Source organism: Ursus arctos, unplaced genomic scaffold (genome assembly GCF_023065955.2).
Source record: "Ursus arctos isolate Adak ecotype North America unplaced genomic scaffold, UrsArc2.0 scaffold_23, whole genome shotgun sequence".
In the NCBI taxonomy this organism is placed as follows: Eukaryota; Metazoa; Chordata; class Mammalia; order Carnivora; family Ursidae; genus Ursus; species Ursus arctos.
Window position 1 is genome coordinate 48,217,239 of NW_026622908.1, and position 17,532 is coordinate 48,234,770.

The window sequence follows — 17,532 nt, forward strand, 5'->3', positions numbered from 1 at the left end:
GCGAGCACGTGGCCTGCTGCTTCTTAGGGACATACGCACACAGCCCGCAGCCGAGCCACCACACCTGGGCTTACCTGCTCTCCTCCTGCGCTTGGCAGGGGCTCGGGGCGCCACAGGGCGCTGATACACAGCAGTGCTCAGACCAGCAGCGACGGCCTCGATGGTCTCGTCCAGCAGAGAAGACATCAGGTACCGTGGGACATGCTACATGGCAAGGGGGGGTGCCGTCAGCGGGGTGATCGCCCTCGGGCTTCTCATGCATCTCCCTGTGCCTCGCAGAGAACTCCGGGCAGGATCCCAGCAGGGGCGGCACCACCTGGGAGGCCTGGAGAGGCCCCGTGCCAGCCCTCGCCAAGCTAACCACAGAAGCTGGCTGCCCTCAGCCTAGCGGGTGTCCCTTTCTTGCTTCTGACAGGAAGAGCTGAGAGCTTCCTGCAGGCACTAGGGGCCCTGGGAGGGCCTCCTGAGAAGCAAGTGCGGGGCGAGGATGAAGGATGAGGGTGAGGCAGGCGGTGAGGAGAGGACCCCACAGCCAGGGCCGACTCAGCTCGCCGTGCTGGTGCAGAGCGGGCTCACATGGCAAAGGGGGGGGCACGGCACAGGCTGGGAGCCAGGAAGGAAGAAATCAAGAGATGGGACACGGGGCACTGGGTGCACACAGGAGGAAGTGAGGAAGGACTGCAGGCATCTGTGATGGGGGCATGGGGTACCAGCCCCCACAAAGTCCTCCGAGCCCCTCTCCATCAGCCCGACGCTTTCCCTGGGTAAGCAGCCAGACTTCAGAGAAAGCTGTCACTGCCCCTCCCAGTGCTGCCCGTGGCCGGTGTTGCTACAGGGGGCAGGACTGGCACCCTCAGCCTCGTGCACACCCACCTGGATCCTCCTGGCAGTGGAGATCCGGTTCCGGTTCACGGTTGCTCGGACCCTCTCGCTCTGCCGTGTCCTGGCGATAGCACGGGTCCTCCCTGCATGGGGCCGAAGCCGGCTGGTGGTGGGCACCACATCAGCCAAGAGCAGGGAGACCTCCTCCTCACTCACAGGACCTGCATCTGGGAAGAAAGAAAATCCTGCACCGATTTTCTGTGGCCGATGGCATCTCCCCAGGGCCTGCGCTGCCCTGAATCAACAGACCCCACATACAGCCATACAGCTGCCCTGACAGAAAGCCCTACAAGTTCTCCCCGAAGAAGAGAAGCCCCTCTGAGCGCTCCCGGCCCGGGAGGGAGGTGGTGCCTTACCAGCAGCGGGAGCAGCTCCAGGCGCGGCACATTCTGGACAGAACCATTCATCTACTGGCACCTCCTGGAGAGGAGGGTCCAAACATTCCATGTGGTACCTACAGGACCAAGAGGGTGGCAGACAAGTGTTTCAGCATCACCGTTACAACCGAGTGAGCCACCGACAGCCACCAAACGTGTCCCAAGACTGTAATGCCGGTGCAACAGACTGAGTTGTGTCCCCCCCAGGCCGTGTGTTGAAGCCCTAATGCCCAAAGTGACTGCATTTGGAGATGGGGTCTCTGGGCAGGGCGGGGCGGTTGTGAGGTTAAATGAGGTCCTGAGGGTGGGGCCCTGACCCATGTACCAGGGTCCTCAGGAGAGCGAGGGACCCAGTGCTCCCTCTCCCCAGTGGAGGAAAGGCCACAAGCACATAGCAGGAAGGTACTCCCGGCTGCCTGGAACATCTCACCAGACCTGACCCTGGGGACACTGCTCAGAGGTCCATGTACATCAGACAAGGAGACACTAGGCTGCTATGTTCCTGCAGTCCTTCCCCAGGCATGTTGGGCGTCTCTGCCCTCCAAAGGGGGCCCAATGGTCCCTGAACCCTCCACAGGAGGCCTCCTGCGTGGAGGGACTGACTTAAGTTGCGAAGTGACCCAGGGCAGCTCTGTCCTGTGGGGAACACGTGGCTGACCGTGGCAGGTGTCTTGCACCTGCCTGCACCTGGAGGCTCATCTCTGGTTGGTTATGAGACCTCAGCTTGTCCTTCCCCACCCCATCGTGACTCGGCAGCCCTAAGAATTTCAAATGTTGGCACTGCACACGTCACAATGCAGTCTGAGGGGCTAACGGAGAAAGGGAGGTTTTGTTCGCTGAGTAGACGAAAATGTGGCCCAAGCAGGGTCTTCCAGTTGCTTCGATCCAGCCTTCAAGGACAGCAGTTTGGGAAGAGTCACTTAACTGCTGGCATGGGCTGCCCGTGCCAGCCTTCTCCAAGCCTCATGCCAAGACCCCACACAGCCCTGAGCCAGACAAAAACCCATGTGGACACCCCACTACCTCCCTGAAGACTGGAGTCCCGATTCAGTGCAGCTTCACAACCACGTACTGCTCACAGTGCTGGAGTGTGAGTGTCCAGTGAGCCAGGACAGGGGGAGACCCTCGCCCGTGAGCCCCTTGCTGGGACCTCACATGAGGACCACAGGGATGGAAGCGCGGGCTAGGGAGGCCCTTCCTGGAATGTAGCCCAGCAAGCCCAGGACAGCGTCGAGTCCTGGGGAGCACCCCAACACCCCAAGTAGATCCCAGCCTCAGAAGACCCTTCCCTACGTGGTCTCAGGAATAGAATCAAGAATTCTGCAGCTTCTCACAAAGCATTCCAACATGGTTCACTTGATGTTCTCCTCGGCCAAGTTCCAGGGCCTCGAGTGGAGGCCGCCAGTGTGACAGGAGCCCGGCCCGGCCAGTCTGCATCAAGTGCAGCCTCTCCACGGGGAAGACTGGTTATGGACTCACACTGAGAGAGGGCCACATCAGTGGCCACCAGGATGGGGGCGAAGCTCCCATGCTGAGCACAGCGCTCTGCGGGGCAGGCGTAGCCCCCCAGAACCGACCCCTGCCTGCAAGGAAGCCGCAGCGATGGGACGCGGGGACGTCCTCAGTGGTTTCCCTAGTGACCAAATACCTATACGTTAAATTGCAAATTTAAAAAAATCAGAGACAATCTGTACCTTACTTCCTGTAACAGTGAAAGGATCGGTTATACACATTCATGCATCTATAGCCTTGTGATTCCACTTCCAAGAGGAAAGGAGTAGTTTCTGACTTGACTGTTAAAGATACAAGACGATGACAGGAAGACTCAGCACGGGGCACATACGAACAGTGTAAGGGCGCCTGGATGGACAAGATCACTCTATTTATCAGTCTTAGTGTTTTAGATTCATCAAGATTTTTATATACTTCAGTTGCCTGTTACCTGCTAATTAATTCAAGCACACAAAAAAGAAAAATCAATACATTAAATTTATGAATGTACCTTACAACAGTAAGAAAAAAAAATTAACGAAGTTCTAAAAAATCCCTAAAAGTCACCGTCTAGTTATTAGGATTAAGAACGACCCTGGCGTAAAGAATTGAGCACCGTGGGCCCAATTCAAAAGTGGCAGGAAAACAACAAGACCTTGTGATCAAACGTTCCAACAGCCTCACCCGGGCTCACCAGCCACCTTGGAGACCACCAGAAGGCACCTAAGTCTGGCATCCAGCTGGAGGGCCCTGGGCTGCAGAGGTGAGGCCAGTGACAAGCACCACAGACAGTCCTTCCCACCTCGAATGGCCTCTCCTGCTGCATCCAGCTGTTCCAGGCCAGAGCGCCCACAAACACAGGGGAAGGACTGGTTTTGCATGCGAGCCGAGCTGAGTGCTGAGCTGCCCACCAGCCCCGGGACCCAGGAGGCTGTATTTCCTCAGCTTCCTGCCTGCACTCTGTCAAGGCAGTAAACTAGGCACAGGGATGGTAAGAGCAGAGACTGGCTTTGAGGGTTTGCAGGACACCCAAGGCACCCCTCTCCTGTCCTCCAGACTCATAGCAACCAATGAGCTGCGAGCAATCAGACAGGACAATTCCCAGGGCCCCCAGCTGGAGCATCCCATTAGTGGAGCGTTCACAAGGCACGCATGCAGGCAGCCACTCGTGAGAGGGGAGACCAGATAGAGTGTGTGAGTCGAGAGGGTGGCTCCGGAGAGGTAGGGTCCTGGGAGCTGCCTGAGAAAGGTAAACGCACAGTGTGTGGCATTTGTCTGGGGAGTGAGCATGTGGCAAACTGAGCTCCACGCAGGAGGCACTGGGTAGGGAGGCCTTGGGCAGGGTCAAAGCCAGGGCCAGTGTGCAAAAGGGACAAACTCGAGCACCTCCAAGGCCAGCTCTGGGCCATCAGGGCTCGGGACCTCTTGCCTTGTGCTGCTTCTCAGCCCAACCCTCAAAAGGGCTACCTATTGCCCAAGACGAAGTTCCAGACCTGCCAGCCTCATGGGATTCTCTCATTGCCACCTCTACCCCGAGAGGCTGCCACAACCCCTCACCGCAAGCTTACAGCATTAGAATTCTGCAGACATTCAGCGACAGCCCCGCGGGGATCCCTGAGAAGAGGAACCTTGACGGAAGGAGGCCGGGGAAAGGCTCCAGGAGCCAGGACCTGCAGAACACGGGGTCACCCGACCTCACAGAAGGCAGGGTCCCGCACACGTCCTCTGCCTGGGCCTCTGGGCCTGCTGGCTGGCCCCACAGCCCCCACTTCTCGTGTTTCCCCGGCTTCTGTCTTGATGCATCACGTGCATCTCTCTAAGTAGCCTCAGAGTATTTGGGGGAACAGGCAGAGGGTACACATAGTGGTGAATAAAAGAGCCTGGGAGGCCTGCTGGCTACCACGAAGCGGCCTGGGACTCAGGTGTTCCAAACACAGGGCGCTTGGCCTCAGTGACCACAGCAGCAAACAGCTGTGGGTCTGAAGCACAGAACAGCATTCCCACGGGACTGCCCTCTAACAGGTTCATTTAAATGCCAGTCTCAGAGGCTGGGCTCGGCAGTTCAGAGTGACTTCCCACTCGTCAGGGACTCGGGACAGAAGTGGCTTCCAGAGCTGCTGTGAGGGGGGACCCCATGCTCACCCGGCGTCACAGCCGTCACAGAGGAGCAGACGGTCCTCCCGGTCACTCCTGCCGCACACCTCACAGAAGGTTGGGTCTTCCTCCTCGTCGTCTCCCGCTCTGGCGTTCTCCACCGGAATCTGAAAGCAGAAAAGCCCTGCTGGTCACATGGCAGGTGAAGCCCGACCTGCAGAGCCAAAGCAGACCGAGCAGCTTCTCCCCCACAGGAAGGTCCCAAAGCAGGGTGCACTGGGGGGGACAAGCCAGGACACCGGCGCTGGACACGTGAAGAGGGAAGCAGGATAAAACCAGGAGGCTTTTCTCCTCTCAAGAACCGCCGTATGACCAAGCAAAGACATGGAGACACAGATGCCAAATCCCGGCCCACAACCATGCAGCTGCGCTGGGACAGTCACAGCCGCGCATGGAGCAGGCCGTCGACATGCAGGCTCAGAGGTACGGTCCTCTAGGCTTCCGCTAGCCAAGCCTTCACGTGTGCAAGGTCTGCACTCCCTTCAAATGGGATGCCAACTCCGTCCCCCGCCCGTCTCCCCACACTGTGGGGCACAGCCTCTGCTCCTCTCTTCCCTCTGTGTCAGCACTCGCTTGGCCTTTTCTCCAGAGCCGGGGGGTGGGGGTGGGGTGGTGGTCAGGGTCCTCTCCAGCCTCCTGCACCGTGGGTGCTGGACTTGGAGTCACCCTTGGGTCTTCTCCAGCTGGGCTCGCTCATGTGCCACTTGGACCTCTCTGCACACACAGCAAGAGCTCAGTGTCCACATGCTGCACTGGCGGATACTCCAGGGAAGTGAAGGCTGCCTGCGTGACATGGGAACAGGCCCCTGCTTCCAGGGAAGGAGAGCAGAGCGTCTGGGACAGGGGACACCACAGCTGCCCCCTGCAGCACACACCTGAGCCCAGCACGACACCGAGCCTACAGAGGGCCTAAGTCCCCGTGCATCTATGGCTTTGTAACCTTTGTAAAGAAAACAGCAGGTCTACAGCTACAAGCTAAGACACGTCTAAGGCGTGTCTCCAAGTCTCTGGGACGCTCCTCAGCAAAAGAAGGAAGACTCACGAAGGCCCTTCGAGCCTCTACAAAGCAGACAAGCAAAAGCAAGCACCTACAAGCAAAGGAGAACTTCTTAGCCCTGCCCAGCACTATCGGGTGTGTGGTCTGCCCCATGGCCGTTGTGGCGGAAGAGGAGAGAAGCTGTGAGATGTTGAAAAGGCACGAGGGAGCGGGGAGGAGGAAGTCTGAGAAACTGCCACCATCTGCCTTCCCACCCAGAGCCCTCGGACGAGGCAGCACCCCCACCGACTGGCTTCACAGCTTCACGCTGCAGATGTTTTAGTGGATTTCTAAAAAGCACTTAACCTATGTTTACTCACTTCAGGAAAACGGATCAACCTCTGAAAGCACATTCTCCCATTAGACAGGGACCAATGTAACAAGGCATGGGGGGGGGGTTCTCGACCAAAGCATCTACACTTACCTTCTTCAGAATTTTACCACCAAACCGGGCTCGAATACAAATACATTTAAATATAGTTCGATCGACCGGACAGGAATTGGCATTCTGTAAGAAACAAAAATTGTATCAGGATCCCGTAGGATCATTTTCACCATGAACACCACACTCAGAATAAAGAACTCCCTCGGAAGTCAAAACTCCACTGTGCGCTGGTCATCGCATCTCTGCTGAACACTCCCTCCGATCCGAGAGGGACAGGGGCTCCCACCCTCCCCGGTCTCTGGTCTGACCTTCCGGCACCTGTGCTGCTGTCTCATGGTGGAACCACACTCCCAACTACTTCTGCTCGCGCTGCCCTCGTGTAAATCCTCCTGGCTGCTCCCACATGGAGTTAAGAGTCCTTCCCTGTCCTGACAGATGCCCTGCATTTTCTTCCGAAGGCTTCTGATCTTGAATCCAGGTGGTGCTGTGTGGTGTCGTGAGCTGGGCCCTCTCTCTCCATCTCTCACACTCATCTATGGCGAGCCCCACTCCCTTTCCTGTGAGATGCTACCTGCTGTCCGCTGCGTGTGGCCTGCCCTTCAAGCCCCACCACACCCCCGGGGCCTGGTCTCCATTCCCGGAGCAATTCCGGCGTAGTCGCTATCATCTTATAAATCTTAATATACAGTAGGTGACTTCTCCCTTTCTCAAAGGGACCGTCAATTCTTGGTATTTGCTTTCCCCCTCATGAATTTCACGCCTGTAGGGCTCTGGAAGCTCCAGGCAGGACGGGTGAACTGGTAGCACCACGGCCATCTCTCTGAGCTGGGACGTCCCTTCCAGAAAGTGCTCTGTCTTCACTCAGTCTCAACTGTTTTAGAAAAGCTCTTTAAAGGTCTCACATGTCTTTTTTATGACTTACTTCTGAGTATAACTTTTCATCTTTGTTAATCCTGTGCCCAGCAATCTCGCTGAGCTTCATATTCTGACAGTTCACTTGTAAAACACCTACGTTGACAACCTTGTTATTTGCAAAGAATACCTTTTCCTACATGACGCTTCTACCTTTATTTTCACTTCCACTATCCAGTATGATACCAACAAGACAACGAGCACCTTGTCATAGTCCTCAATTTACAAGGCTTTGCTTGGCAAAAAAATCTAAACCTTGGGGCGCCTGGGTGGCTCAGTCGTTAAGCGTCTGCCTTCGGCTCAGGGCGTGATCCCGGCGTTCCGGGATCGAGCCCCATGTCAGGCTCCTCTGCTGGGAGCCTGCTTCTTCCTCTCCCACTCCCCTGCTGTGTTCCCTCTCTCGCTGGCTGTCTGTCAAATAAATGAATAAAATCTAAAAAAAAAAAAAAATCTAAACCTTAATCTAACCTGTGCCACCAATCCAGGGCCATGCGGCGGAAGTGCCAGGGGCAGGGGAGCCCTCAAACCACACCACAGCGAGGCAGCAGACGTGTGGCCGCGAGGGCCGCATGAACGCGGCTGAGGCCCAAACAAACTTCCAAGCTCTCTGGGAAAAAGGGGAGCAGGCCTGGGGCTAGGGCCTATGGGGTTACTGTGAACCTCGCTGGGGGAGGTGGTGGTGTGGAGGTCCACTGCCTCCACACAGCGTCTGTGTTGGTGAAGTTCCAGGCTGGGCAGAGAGCAGACTAACAGTGCCTGACGACGGTGACAGGCAGGAGGTGGGGGCACACATCACCCCTCCTGTCCTCTTCTATGTCTTTGAAATTTTTCACAATAAGAAGTTTAAAAAGTAGGAAGGGGGTTATTGCTTCTCAAGTTCACCATGAGGGGCGCCCGGGTGGCTCAGCTGGTGAAGCGTCTGCCTTCGGCTCAGGTCATGATCTCAGGGTCCTGGGATTGAGCTCCATATCGGGCTCTCTGCTCAGCAGGAAGCTTGCTTCTCCCTCTCCTCCCCACTTATGCTGTCTCTTTCTCAAATAAATAAATAAATAAATAAATAAATAAATAAATAAATAAAATCTTTAAAAAAAATTAAATGAAGTTCATCGGGAAATGTACCGTGTATTTCTGATAAATTCCCTTCATCTGTTTTAACGCTGGCTCCCTTCACTGCTGGTCGTCACGACTCAGTGCCCAGTTGAATCTCGTGCTCCCATCTATGAGATGATTCCATCCAGTGGGGCCACAGCACACCGGGCTGACTCTGCCAGCCATAGATTGCCCCTAGGTCATTTAGGGTTTCTGCAGACAGGTTCCCCAAGGGATACTGACCCAGAAATAAACCCCCTCTCTCCTGCCTCCTCATCCCATGCTCCACGAGCACATCACCCCACAGTGAGCTTTACTGGCAACCCCACGAGCCAAGAGCACACCAATCAAAGCAAAGACCAGGCTAGGACCCAACCTTACGGCCTCAATTTCTACTGTAGATCAGAGAGCACCACCTGGCAACTGACAGGGTCACTTATAAACGGAGAGAGGTCATCCCAAAGGAAGGAAGAACCCCAGAGAGAAGCCGCCTCCCTCACCTTGGACCATTCGACAATACAATCCAGGCAGAAATAATGGGCACAGTTCTCCGGCGTCCCCACAGCCTGGTCCCTGAAGGTGTTGAGACAAATCGGGCAGCTCTCGGAATCATCATCAGAATTAAATGCACCATTGGCTTCCAACTTCCCCTGAGCGTCTACCACAGCCACTAATGCCTCCATGCCCTCTTCTCCTCTTCCTCCTTCTTCTTCAGAATCTTCAGAACCTTGAAAAAGAAGAAACGCAACTTTGTGAGCTGGAGCACTGGAAGCAAGCAGGCTACAGCCGCGCTCAGGAAGGCGTGTTTCCAAATCCCACACTGCAGAGACAGACACCTTTCCCGCAGCCCTGCCAGCACACCCATCACTGGGCACCTCACCTGAAGCGGCTCCCAAGCTAAGAGGACAGGACACCGGCTGAGCGGCCACGCCAGCTCTGCAAACGTCTACCTTGGTGCAGACTCCGAACCCCACCATCCGGCGAGCTCCCGGGGCCCGTCCCCACCTGACATGTGCCCCGAACCCCACCACCAGGCCAGCTCCCGGGGGCCCGTCCCCACCTGACATGTGCCCCGAACCCCACCATCCGGCCAGCTCCCGGGGCCCGTCCCCACCTGACACGTGCCCCGAACCCCGCCATCCGGCCAGCTCCCGGGGGCCCGTCCCCACCTGACACGTGCCCCGAACCCCGCCATCCGGCCAGCTCCTGGGGCCCGACCCCACCTGACACGTGCCCCGAAACCCGCCATCTGGCCAGCTCCCGGGGGCTGTCCCCACCTGACACGTGCCCCGAACCCCGCCATCTGGCCAGCTCCCGGGGGCTGTCCCCACCTGACACGTGCCCCGAACCCCGCCATCCGGCCAGCTCCTGGGGCCCGTCCCCACCTGACACGTGCCCCGAAACCCGCCATCTGGCCAGCTCCCGGGGGCTGTCCCCACCTGACACGTGCCCCGAACCCCGCCATCAGGCCAGCTCCCGGGGCCCGTCCCCACCTGACACGTGCCCCTCATCAGCACAGCAGCGTCCAGATCGTGACACCCCCCGCCCCCCGCAAAACCCTCCTCAAAACAAGGTGTTAACAAACCAACTGCTGCCAAGTGAGACCTTCCTTATAGGTCTATTGTTCTTTCTTTGGGGATGTAGGGACCATGGATTCCTAACTAGGCACTTTGGCTGTAACAGTTGTGCTCAATTTCTGAGAGATTCTGGGGCTGGGGCCTGACCAGCAGAAAAGGAGACGCTTTCAGTCCAACATAGCAGCTGATGCGTGCATTTCGTCTTCTCTCCCTCCCAAAATCCACCACAGATTCAAATTCACCTGCACCAGAGGTGTGGCAGGCAGCGTCCTCACACGGCCCCAGGACACCACGCCATCGAACCCCTCCCAGGGTGGACGGAACCAGGGCCTCACCTAGGAACCTGCTGCTGCCTCAGGGCCCAGGGAAGGACCCCCTGTTGGCCTAACCTAATCAGGTGTGCCCTTGAAAAGCCGTTTCCCCCGCTGGTTGCAGAGAATGAAGTCAGGGGATGTGTGCCCGCAGGCGTGGAAGCAAGCTGGGGGTGTGAACTGTCCATCAAGGGGGCAGCCTCTAGTAGCTGAGGACAGTCCCCGGCCAACAGCCAGCCAGAAGCCAAGACTTCAGCCCTACTCCCTCAAGGCTCTGAATTCTGCCAACAAGCAGTGCTGTTAGAGGAGGACCCCAAGCCTCAGATGGGCACCACGGTCCCGTGACCCCTGATCAGCGAGTGAGACTGGAGCAAAGGCCAGCAACCCACACCTGGACTGCTAACCCTGGAAACACTGAGATTATGAGCACACTGCTCTGAGCTGCTGGGTCTGTGACAGTTCGTTACACAGCAAGAAAAAAAACTAAGGAAATTGGTATGCAAAAATTTTGGAAAAGGGCAGATGAGAAGTGAGAAAGGGCTTTTCTCAGCTTTCCTCCTTTGTGATGTGCCACGTGAGCGGAATAGGCTGAAACCAGGTGATCAGATTCTCCCTGTGGAACTCTGAAAGGCAAAGAACTGGCCATCTGAGAGCCACGAGACCCTTGTGCAGCACCTGGGCACACCAAGCAATGGCCCTGAAGTCTCTGAGGGACAGTGACCAGCAGTGACGGGAGTGGTGAAGACCTGTGCAGGTGCAGAGGCCCTGAGCCATCTACCTCCATCTACCCCTCAGGGGCTGCTGGCGATGGTCCCGACTCAACAAGGGATCACAGTGAGGAATGTGCAGACAAGTGCACTGGCCTGGCTTGGCCGCAGGCCTGAAATCCCCAGTACAGATGAGTGCAGGGTCCCCAAGAAGAGCACGGTCTATGCTCGAGCCAGAGATGGGGGTGCCTTGGGGCTGCACCCTGCACAGGCCACTGTGACTCACGGTTCCACGTCCATCACAGCTCCCTGTGGAGCAGTACATGCTTGGCCTGGAGAGCTGGGCTAAAACCACAGATCAGAGCCCTAAGTTCTCAGTTTTTGTGGTAAGACTTAAACAGATAATATATTTTCTTAAAGATTTTTTAAAAAAGATCTTATTTATTTGTCAGAAAAAGAGAAAGCACAAGCAGCAGGAGCAGCAGGAGTGCAGGAGGCAGAGGGAGAAGCAGACTCCCCGCTGAGCAAGGAGCCCGATTTGGGACTTGATCCCAGGACCCTGAGATCGTGACCTGAGCCAAAGGCAGAGGCTCAACCGAATGAGCTACTCAGGTGTCCCAATAATATGTATTTTTAAAGATTTATTTATATGAGGGGCGCCTGGATGGCTCAGATGGTTAAGTGTCTGCCTTCAGCTCAGGTCGTGATCCCAGGGTTCTGGGATCGAGCCCCACGTCAGGCTCCCAGCTCAGCAGGGAGGCTGCTTCTCTCTCTGCCTCTCTCCCCTGCTCATGCTCTCTCTCTCTCTCTCTCTCAAATGAATAAATAAAATCTTAAAAAAAGAAAAAAGATTTATTTGATAGGGAGAGAGAGCGTGCATGCGTACATGTTTGTGCAAGCAGGGGGAGGGGCAGAGGGAGACAGAGAGGGGAGAGGAGGAAAGAGAGAGAATCTCAAGCGGACTCCTCGCTAAGTGTGAAGCCTGACATGGGGCTCAATCTCAGGACCCTGAGTTCATGACCTGAGCTGAAATCAAGGTTGGACAGTCAACTGACTGAGCCACCCAGGTGCCCCTTAAGTAGATAATACTTAAAGTTGGAAATTCAGTAAACTGTAATCAAGCAAGCAATTTTCAAGGATAAATACTAGGGCAAGAAAGGCAACAAGTAGAAAGAGCTGTTCTGGGAAGGGCCAGGCCTGTAGGGATACAGGAAATGCACTTTCAGAAGGACTCCCTTCTCAAGGTCTGACTACACTTCCCACCTGCTAAGAAGAGTCAGCCACCTTTCAAAGGCTGGTGTGGAAGGAACAAAGGGCATTCGATTAAGCTGACAGGCTAGGCTAACAGGCCCTCCCTTCCTGCAGCACCTCCCCACCTGCAGGCCCTGCACCTGCATTTCCTTCCCTCCTGGGCACTCAGCTCTGTGCGACATCTCTTTACAGCAGCACTCTGTCTGCTAATTCCAGGCCACCTCCTCCTGTCCTTCACATCACAGCTTAGACAAGGCTCTCTGGAAGCTTCTCCTCACCACGCCATGTCCACAGAACCACTCTTCTGGCAATGCCCCTACACACCCACTCTGGCCATGTATCACCCTTGTCATAACTGCTTCTTTATGCCACTGTCTTTGCAGCTAAGTGGTGAGCTCAGGAACAGCAGGAACCCCAGCTGAGCTGGCTTCTGTACTCCTCCAGGCCCCACCCCGATTCTTTGGCATCCAGCAGGCCCTCAAACCTTTGCTTATGGGACGAACCAATGTCTTCTTCCTTCAGCCCTGCCAATGTCAAGTGTCTGTGCCTGAGACCTGCTTCGGGTAAGCCCAACGCCCCACCTCAAGGGGGGGACAAGCAGAACTATATTCGTGACCTGCAAACTCAGGACAGAATTTCATGTCCCTGTGTACAGGATTCAAAATCTAGCTGTGGACAAGTATGTCACCAATACACACGAAGTTGCAACTCACATCTGCTCAGGCCACTGCAGTCCTGCTCACATTCTAACACTGGTAACCACAACAGCCTGAGAGACTGTGATACAAAGATCATGTTATTTCCTTTAGGACCATGCCTCTCCCTACCTGATGACTGTGCCAGAAGGAAAGCAGCTGTGAGCCAAACTTCCAAAGTCCAGCACCCTATCAGCAAAGGGCCAAGAGTGCCCTCCCTCTGTGGAAGGTGACCACAGCTGATCTCGGACAGGGTGACCCCACCTGGGGACCTTGGAGGCCATGCAGCAGACAGGGAGGCTAGAAGGGACAGGGAAGGAGGTGCTGTGAGCCCAACCAGAGCCCCTTACGGCAACATTCTCTGTACAGAAGTTCAAGGGCACAGATGTCAACCAGCGTAAACGTGCTGGGAATTCCTTAATAAAGTCACTTCCTGCACTTGCCAATTCTCTCAGGGGCTCTGGTCAGAAGAATGAGAGGAAGCCATGAATGGCTCCACCGACCTGGCCTGTTGAGTCCTGGCCTCAGGCCCCAGCAAACCTCAGCTCATGCTACACCTGCCCTGTACCCGGTGTGTGCGTGCGAGCGTGCGTGCACACGCAGGGAGCACGAGTCACCAAGAGCCCTCTGCTCACTGTGCCAGGAAATCCACTCTGCCACGCTCACCCTGGAAAGACCCCAGTTCATGCTGCTCCACACGCTCAGTCATTTTAACCTTTAATGAAGTTGTGTTGTCAAACTGAACTGTGAAACAAAGGATTACAACAGAAGCGAGCCACTGCCCCAGCGGAAGGTGAGGTCTGCCGGCAGGGGAGCCTCTCCCCAGCTCCTCACAGCCCTCGGCTGGCCAGTGGGGTCAAGGCATCAACTCCACCCACAGTGTTTTATAAACAGCGGTCCCCGCCATGACGAAAGGAAACACAGGTGGCCGCTCAAATGGCAGGATTCTCACCGGATTGGTCCTCCGGGCCCCCGTCCGCGTCCTCTCCGTCGGTGCTGTAGCTGCGCTCGCTGCCCGTGTCGTCCTCAGAGCCGCCACTGGTGCCATCACTGCTTTCTTCTAAAGCAAAAGAGGTGGAAACACAGGCCCCGAGAAAGTCACAACCAAGGCAGCAAAGAGTGAGGGCTGTTTCACTGATGCACAGAGGTGCTCAGAAGCGCCTGCCAAACGGACTACGAGTGGCTGCCCAGATGGGGACGGAAGTTGGGCTGGGTGGGGACAGAAGTAGGGAAAGCGGACTCCGCACATGAGGTGGCCTTGCTGCTTCTGAGAGGTGCAAGCCGCAAACACTTGTTCCTTCACTTCTGGGTGGAAGGGGTGGGAGGCTGGCTCACCAGCATTGCTGTCCAGGGCAGCGGGGCTGAGTCTCGGGTGTCCATCTGGCCCTGGGCTTCGGTCCACAAGCTCGTCCAGGCTGTCGTCATCCATCACTGGACATTGGCGTTCAGCTCTGCAATAAACCAGAGTCAAAAAGTTCCCAACCGTCCTGGGATGCAACACTCCCCTCCTGAAAGCCCAACAGTCACTCGCTATACAGCACGACCTAGTGACGTGTTCATCCGTAAGACAGGGAAGCCAAGCCATGAGACAGAATACAAACAAAGCAACTCAAACCACAAAGCTGTGCATACGTAGGAGAAAAGACACTGGTTCCCATCCACAGAGCAACGTTCAAAGTCAAATCTCAATTTATAATGAACCTAACTTAGCTTTAGTCTGGCAACGTTTTGTTACATCAGACACCTGTAATACCTTAACACTCCTGAGGAACCCTGACACCAGGCACGGGTGAACTGGCTTATCACAAGCTGAGGAAAGCAGAGATTTCAACATAGCTGGGTGGGAGGTGTCAGAAGGGCCCAGATGGCTAACAGGACCCTCTCCCTGCACTCTCCTGCCATGTCACTCTCAGCCACCTCTGCTCAGCAGGTCACCACTGGGAGGCCACGTGTTAGCTGAGGCTGCTCCGACCTCACCCTAAGTGCACCCACAGGGCGCAGAGGTCGGGCTCACCTCTCAGCCACCGCGTCCACCCTGATTTCCAAGTGGGGACACCTATCCTACCTACTCTGTCCTGCCACTACAAGGACAACACAGAAGACCTAGACAGATGACCTCACAAATGTAGCAAAACAATCTACCTCCTTTGCCAGACCTCCAACTTTGGACCCCAAATAAGAGGTCCTTTCTCAACAATGCGACCTCATTTCCCAGGTGACTGTCAGAGAAAACACTTCTTAGAGAGAGCCCTTCAGTAACTCACCAAGACAGGATGAAGAAAACCCTCCCTGGGGTACAGTGTGCTTTGGGCCAAGTCCACTTTCCATGGTCAGAGGAAAGGGATCACACAAAAGACAAGAAGGCAGAGGGGCAAGGCAAGAACCGGGTAAGGAGGGCTTGGCCAGGTGAGGCTGTCTTTGGGGATCCCACAGGCAGGCGTCTCCCCCATGGGCCGTGTGCCACTACCAAGAGCCTCACCTGGCAACCAGAGGAGGGCTATCACCACCACCTCTGTACGGATGCTCCCAGAAAACAGTCTCCTGGTGGGGCTAAGGCCAGATTCAGATTCTGGAGCGCCTAACTGCCCTTACAAAGCCCCAGATTCTAGGATGAGGTTTCCTAAAATAGTGAGGGCATGTTAATTTGATGAAACTATCAACTGGCTCATATTGCTTCTACCTAGAAACAGTACACTAAGAGGTGCTTTTGTAGAATTATTCACCCCCTAGGCCACCACCTTCCTTCTACTTAGTGTTCTATGGTTAAGAAAATGAGCCATGGTCCCACTCAACTAAGGGTCTGCACCCTCACTGCTTGGTGACTCAGCAACACAGCAGGGACCCAGCTCCTGGCCATGACTCCTGCTGGAGGCATACAGACCACAGGAAGTGACAGGGCCACGGCACTTCCAGGAGGATGACACCTCTCCTGTGGGGTCAGGGAAGAGGACCTAGAACTCTCTGGCCATTGTCATCACCATTCCCACAACTGGACTCCACAAAGTCATCCTGGGACACGGCCCCAAAGTGTTCAGCACATTTCCTGCCCTATAGGGAGGTAAATACCTTTTCAGGTTGGCCCCTGAAAAACATGGGTTTGAACAGCACAAGTCCACTTGCACCTGCAAATTTTCGGACAAATACAGTACTATAAATGTGTTTTCCTTCCTTAACGATTTTCTTAGCAGTATTTTCCCCTTCAGCTTACTTTAGTAGAAGAAACACGCGTTCATCAACTGTTTACATTATTGGTAAAGCTTCCATTCAACAATACACTCTCAGCAATAAAGTCTTTGCAGAGTCAAAAGTTATACATGGATTTTCCACTGCATGGGGATCGGTGCCCCTAATCCCCGCGTTGTTCAAGGGTTGACTGTACTAACACACATAAACCTACCAGGGAACACTTCAGACACCAGAAAACGTAACCCCCGGAGGCCACCTAAGAGATGACAGAGCACAGCTGAGGGCAGTTTCTGGGGTGCAAATTCTTACCTTGATGATGTGTTACACAAGCACAAGGTCCAAAGTCTGCACAAACAGCCCCTGGCTTCTCTCTGGTGCACTAAGACCCAGGCCCACCTGTAACGGGCAGTGGCAGGGCCTACCTCCGAGGGCTGTCAGAAGGTCAACAAGGCCACAACTTTTGGCACACAGGGGCTTGCCAGAAATACCTGCCCAGGAATGGGGCTGAACTCACGAGTCCCGGTGACCATGGAGTTAAGCCCCGTGGGTCCTGTGCTCCTCCACCACAGCTGGTGAGGACAGCAGAAGAGTGTCAACTACGAGGCTGAACATCGTCCGTTCCGACATCATCACACGACAGTTAACTGCTGGCAAAGAACCCAGGTAGCCTCTGAAAGTACTTCCCAGAGCAAACACGTGGGCAAATACCAAGGAAGAGGCACAACCAGAGACCCCTGGCAGCCCTTTCCCTGCAAGGAACACTGCAGTCAGAACTCTGCGTTAACAGGGGCCCCACCAGTAGCCCCAGCTCAGACATGCCTGCCCACACTCACCATCCCTACTTCTGCCAGAATGTTCCAGACCACAGGCAACGCTGGTGGTGCTCTGTGACTCGCCTGCCCTACCTCTAGATTTAGGGAGCTGAGAGAAAATAATTCCTCTCTTTTCAAATACAAGGACCCAAAGCACCTACGATTCCAGCCGTTACTAAGGAAGCCAAAGAACTGCTGGTGGTAACTGGCACAGGCCCTGAGCAAACATGCCAGGTCCAACATTTCACACCCGGCCAGAACTGTCATTCTTTACTCCACGTTTGCCACGAAGCACAGGAGACCTGAAAACTGTAAACTGCAATGGAAGTGAAAAAGTAGGGCCAACAAGGTCTCTGCAAGGCTGATATGGACACCAAGAGTCCATACTGGGGGGCTGCAGAGAGGCCCAAAGCCAAGCTCACCCCATCAGAGCCTTGCCACTGGCCTGGTGCAGAGAATGCACTGGAAGGCGCCAGCCACGGTTATTCTGACTCAACATTGTCCTAAGAACAAACCCTCGCCGAGGTCCTGGGAGACCTCACCTCAGCCTCAGGTTCTAACCACACGACCCCTAGCTAGAATGAGGCTCCCAAGCAGATTACCACATGCTCCCCACAGAAACAACAGCCCTAGATAGTCTTCTAAATTGACAAGGTGTAACACGAGC

At 55.3% G+C, this 17,532-nt stretch overlaps 1 protein-coding gene across 7 annotated transcripts in view; it reads right to left on the reverse strand.

Annotated features, from left to right (window-relative positions):
* The window catches only part of PHRF1 (PHD and ring finger domains 1), a 29,752-nt gene that overhangs the window by 11,535 nt on the left and 685 nt on the right, over positions 1–17,532 (reverse strand). For 6 of the 7 annotated variants that reach the window (XM_026490368.4, XM_044380749.3, XM_026490369.4 and 3 more), the window contains exons 3-10: positions 14,203–14,318; positions 13,820–13,927; positions 8,827–9,053; positions 6,365–6,448; positions 4,893–5,011; positions 1,239–1,336; positions 874–1,049; positions 75–204 (exon numbers count right to left, since the gene is read on the reverse strand). In XM_026490368.4, the coding sequence (XP_026346153.2) occupies positions 75–204; positions 874–1,049; positions 1,239–1,336; positions 4,893–5,011; positions 6,365–6,448; positions 8,827–9,053; positions 13,820–13,927; positions 14,203–14,296 (1,036 nt within the window). In that variant the 5' untranslated portion in view covers positions 14,297–14,318. The other variant, XM_057317317.1, reaches the window with a different exon arrangement.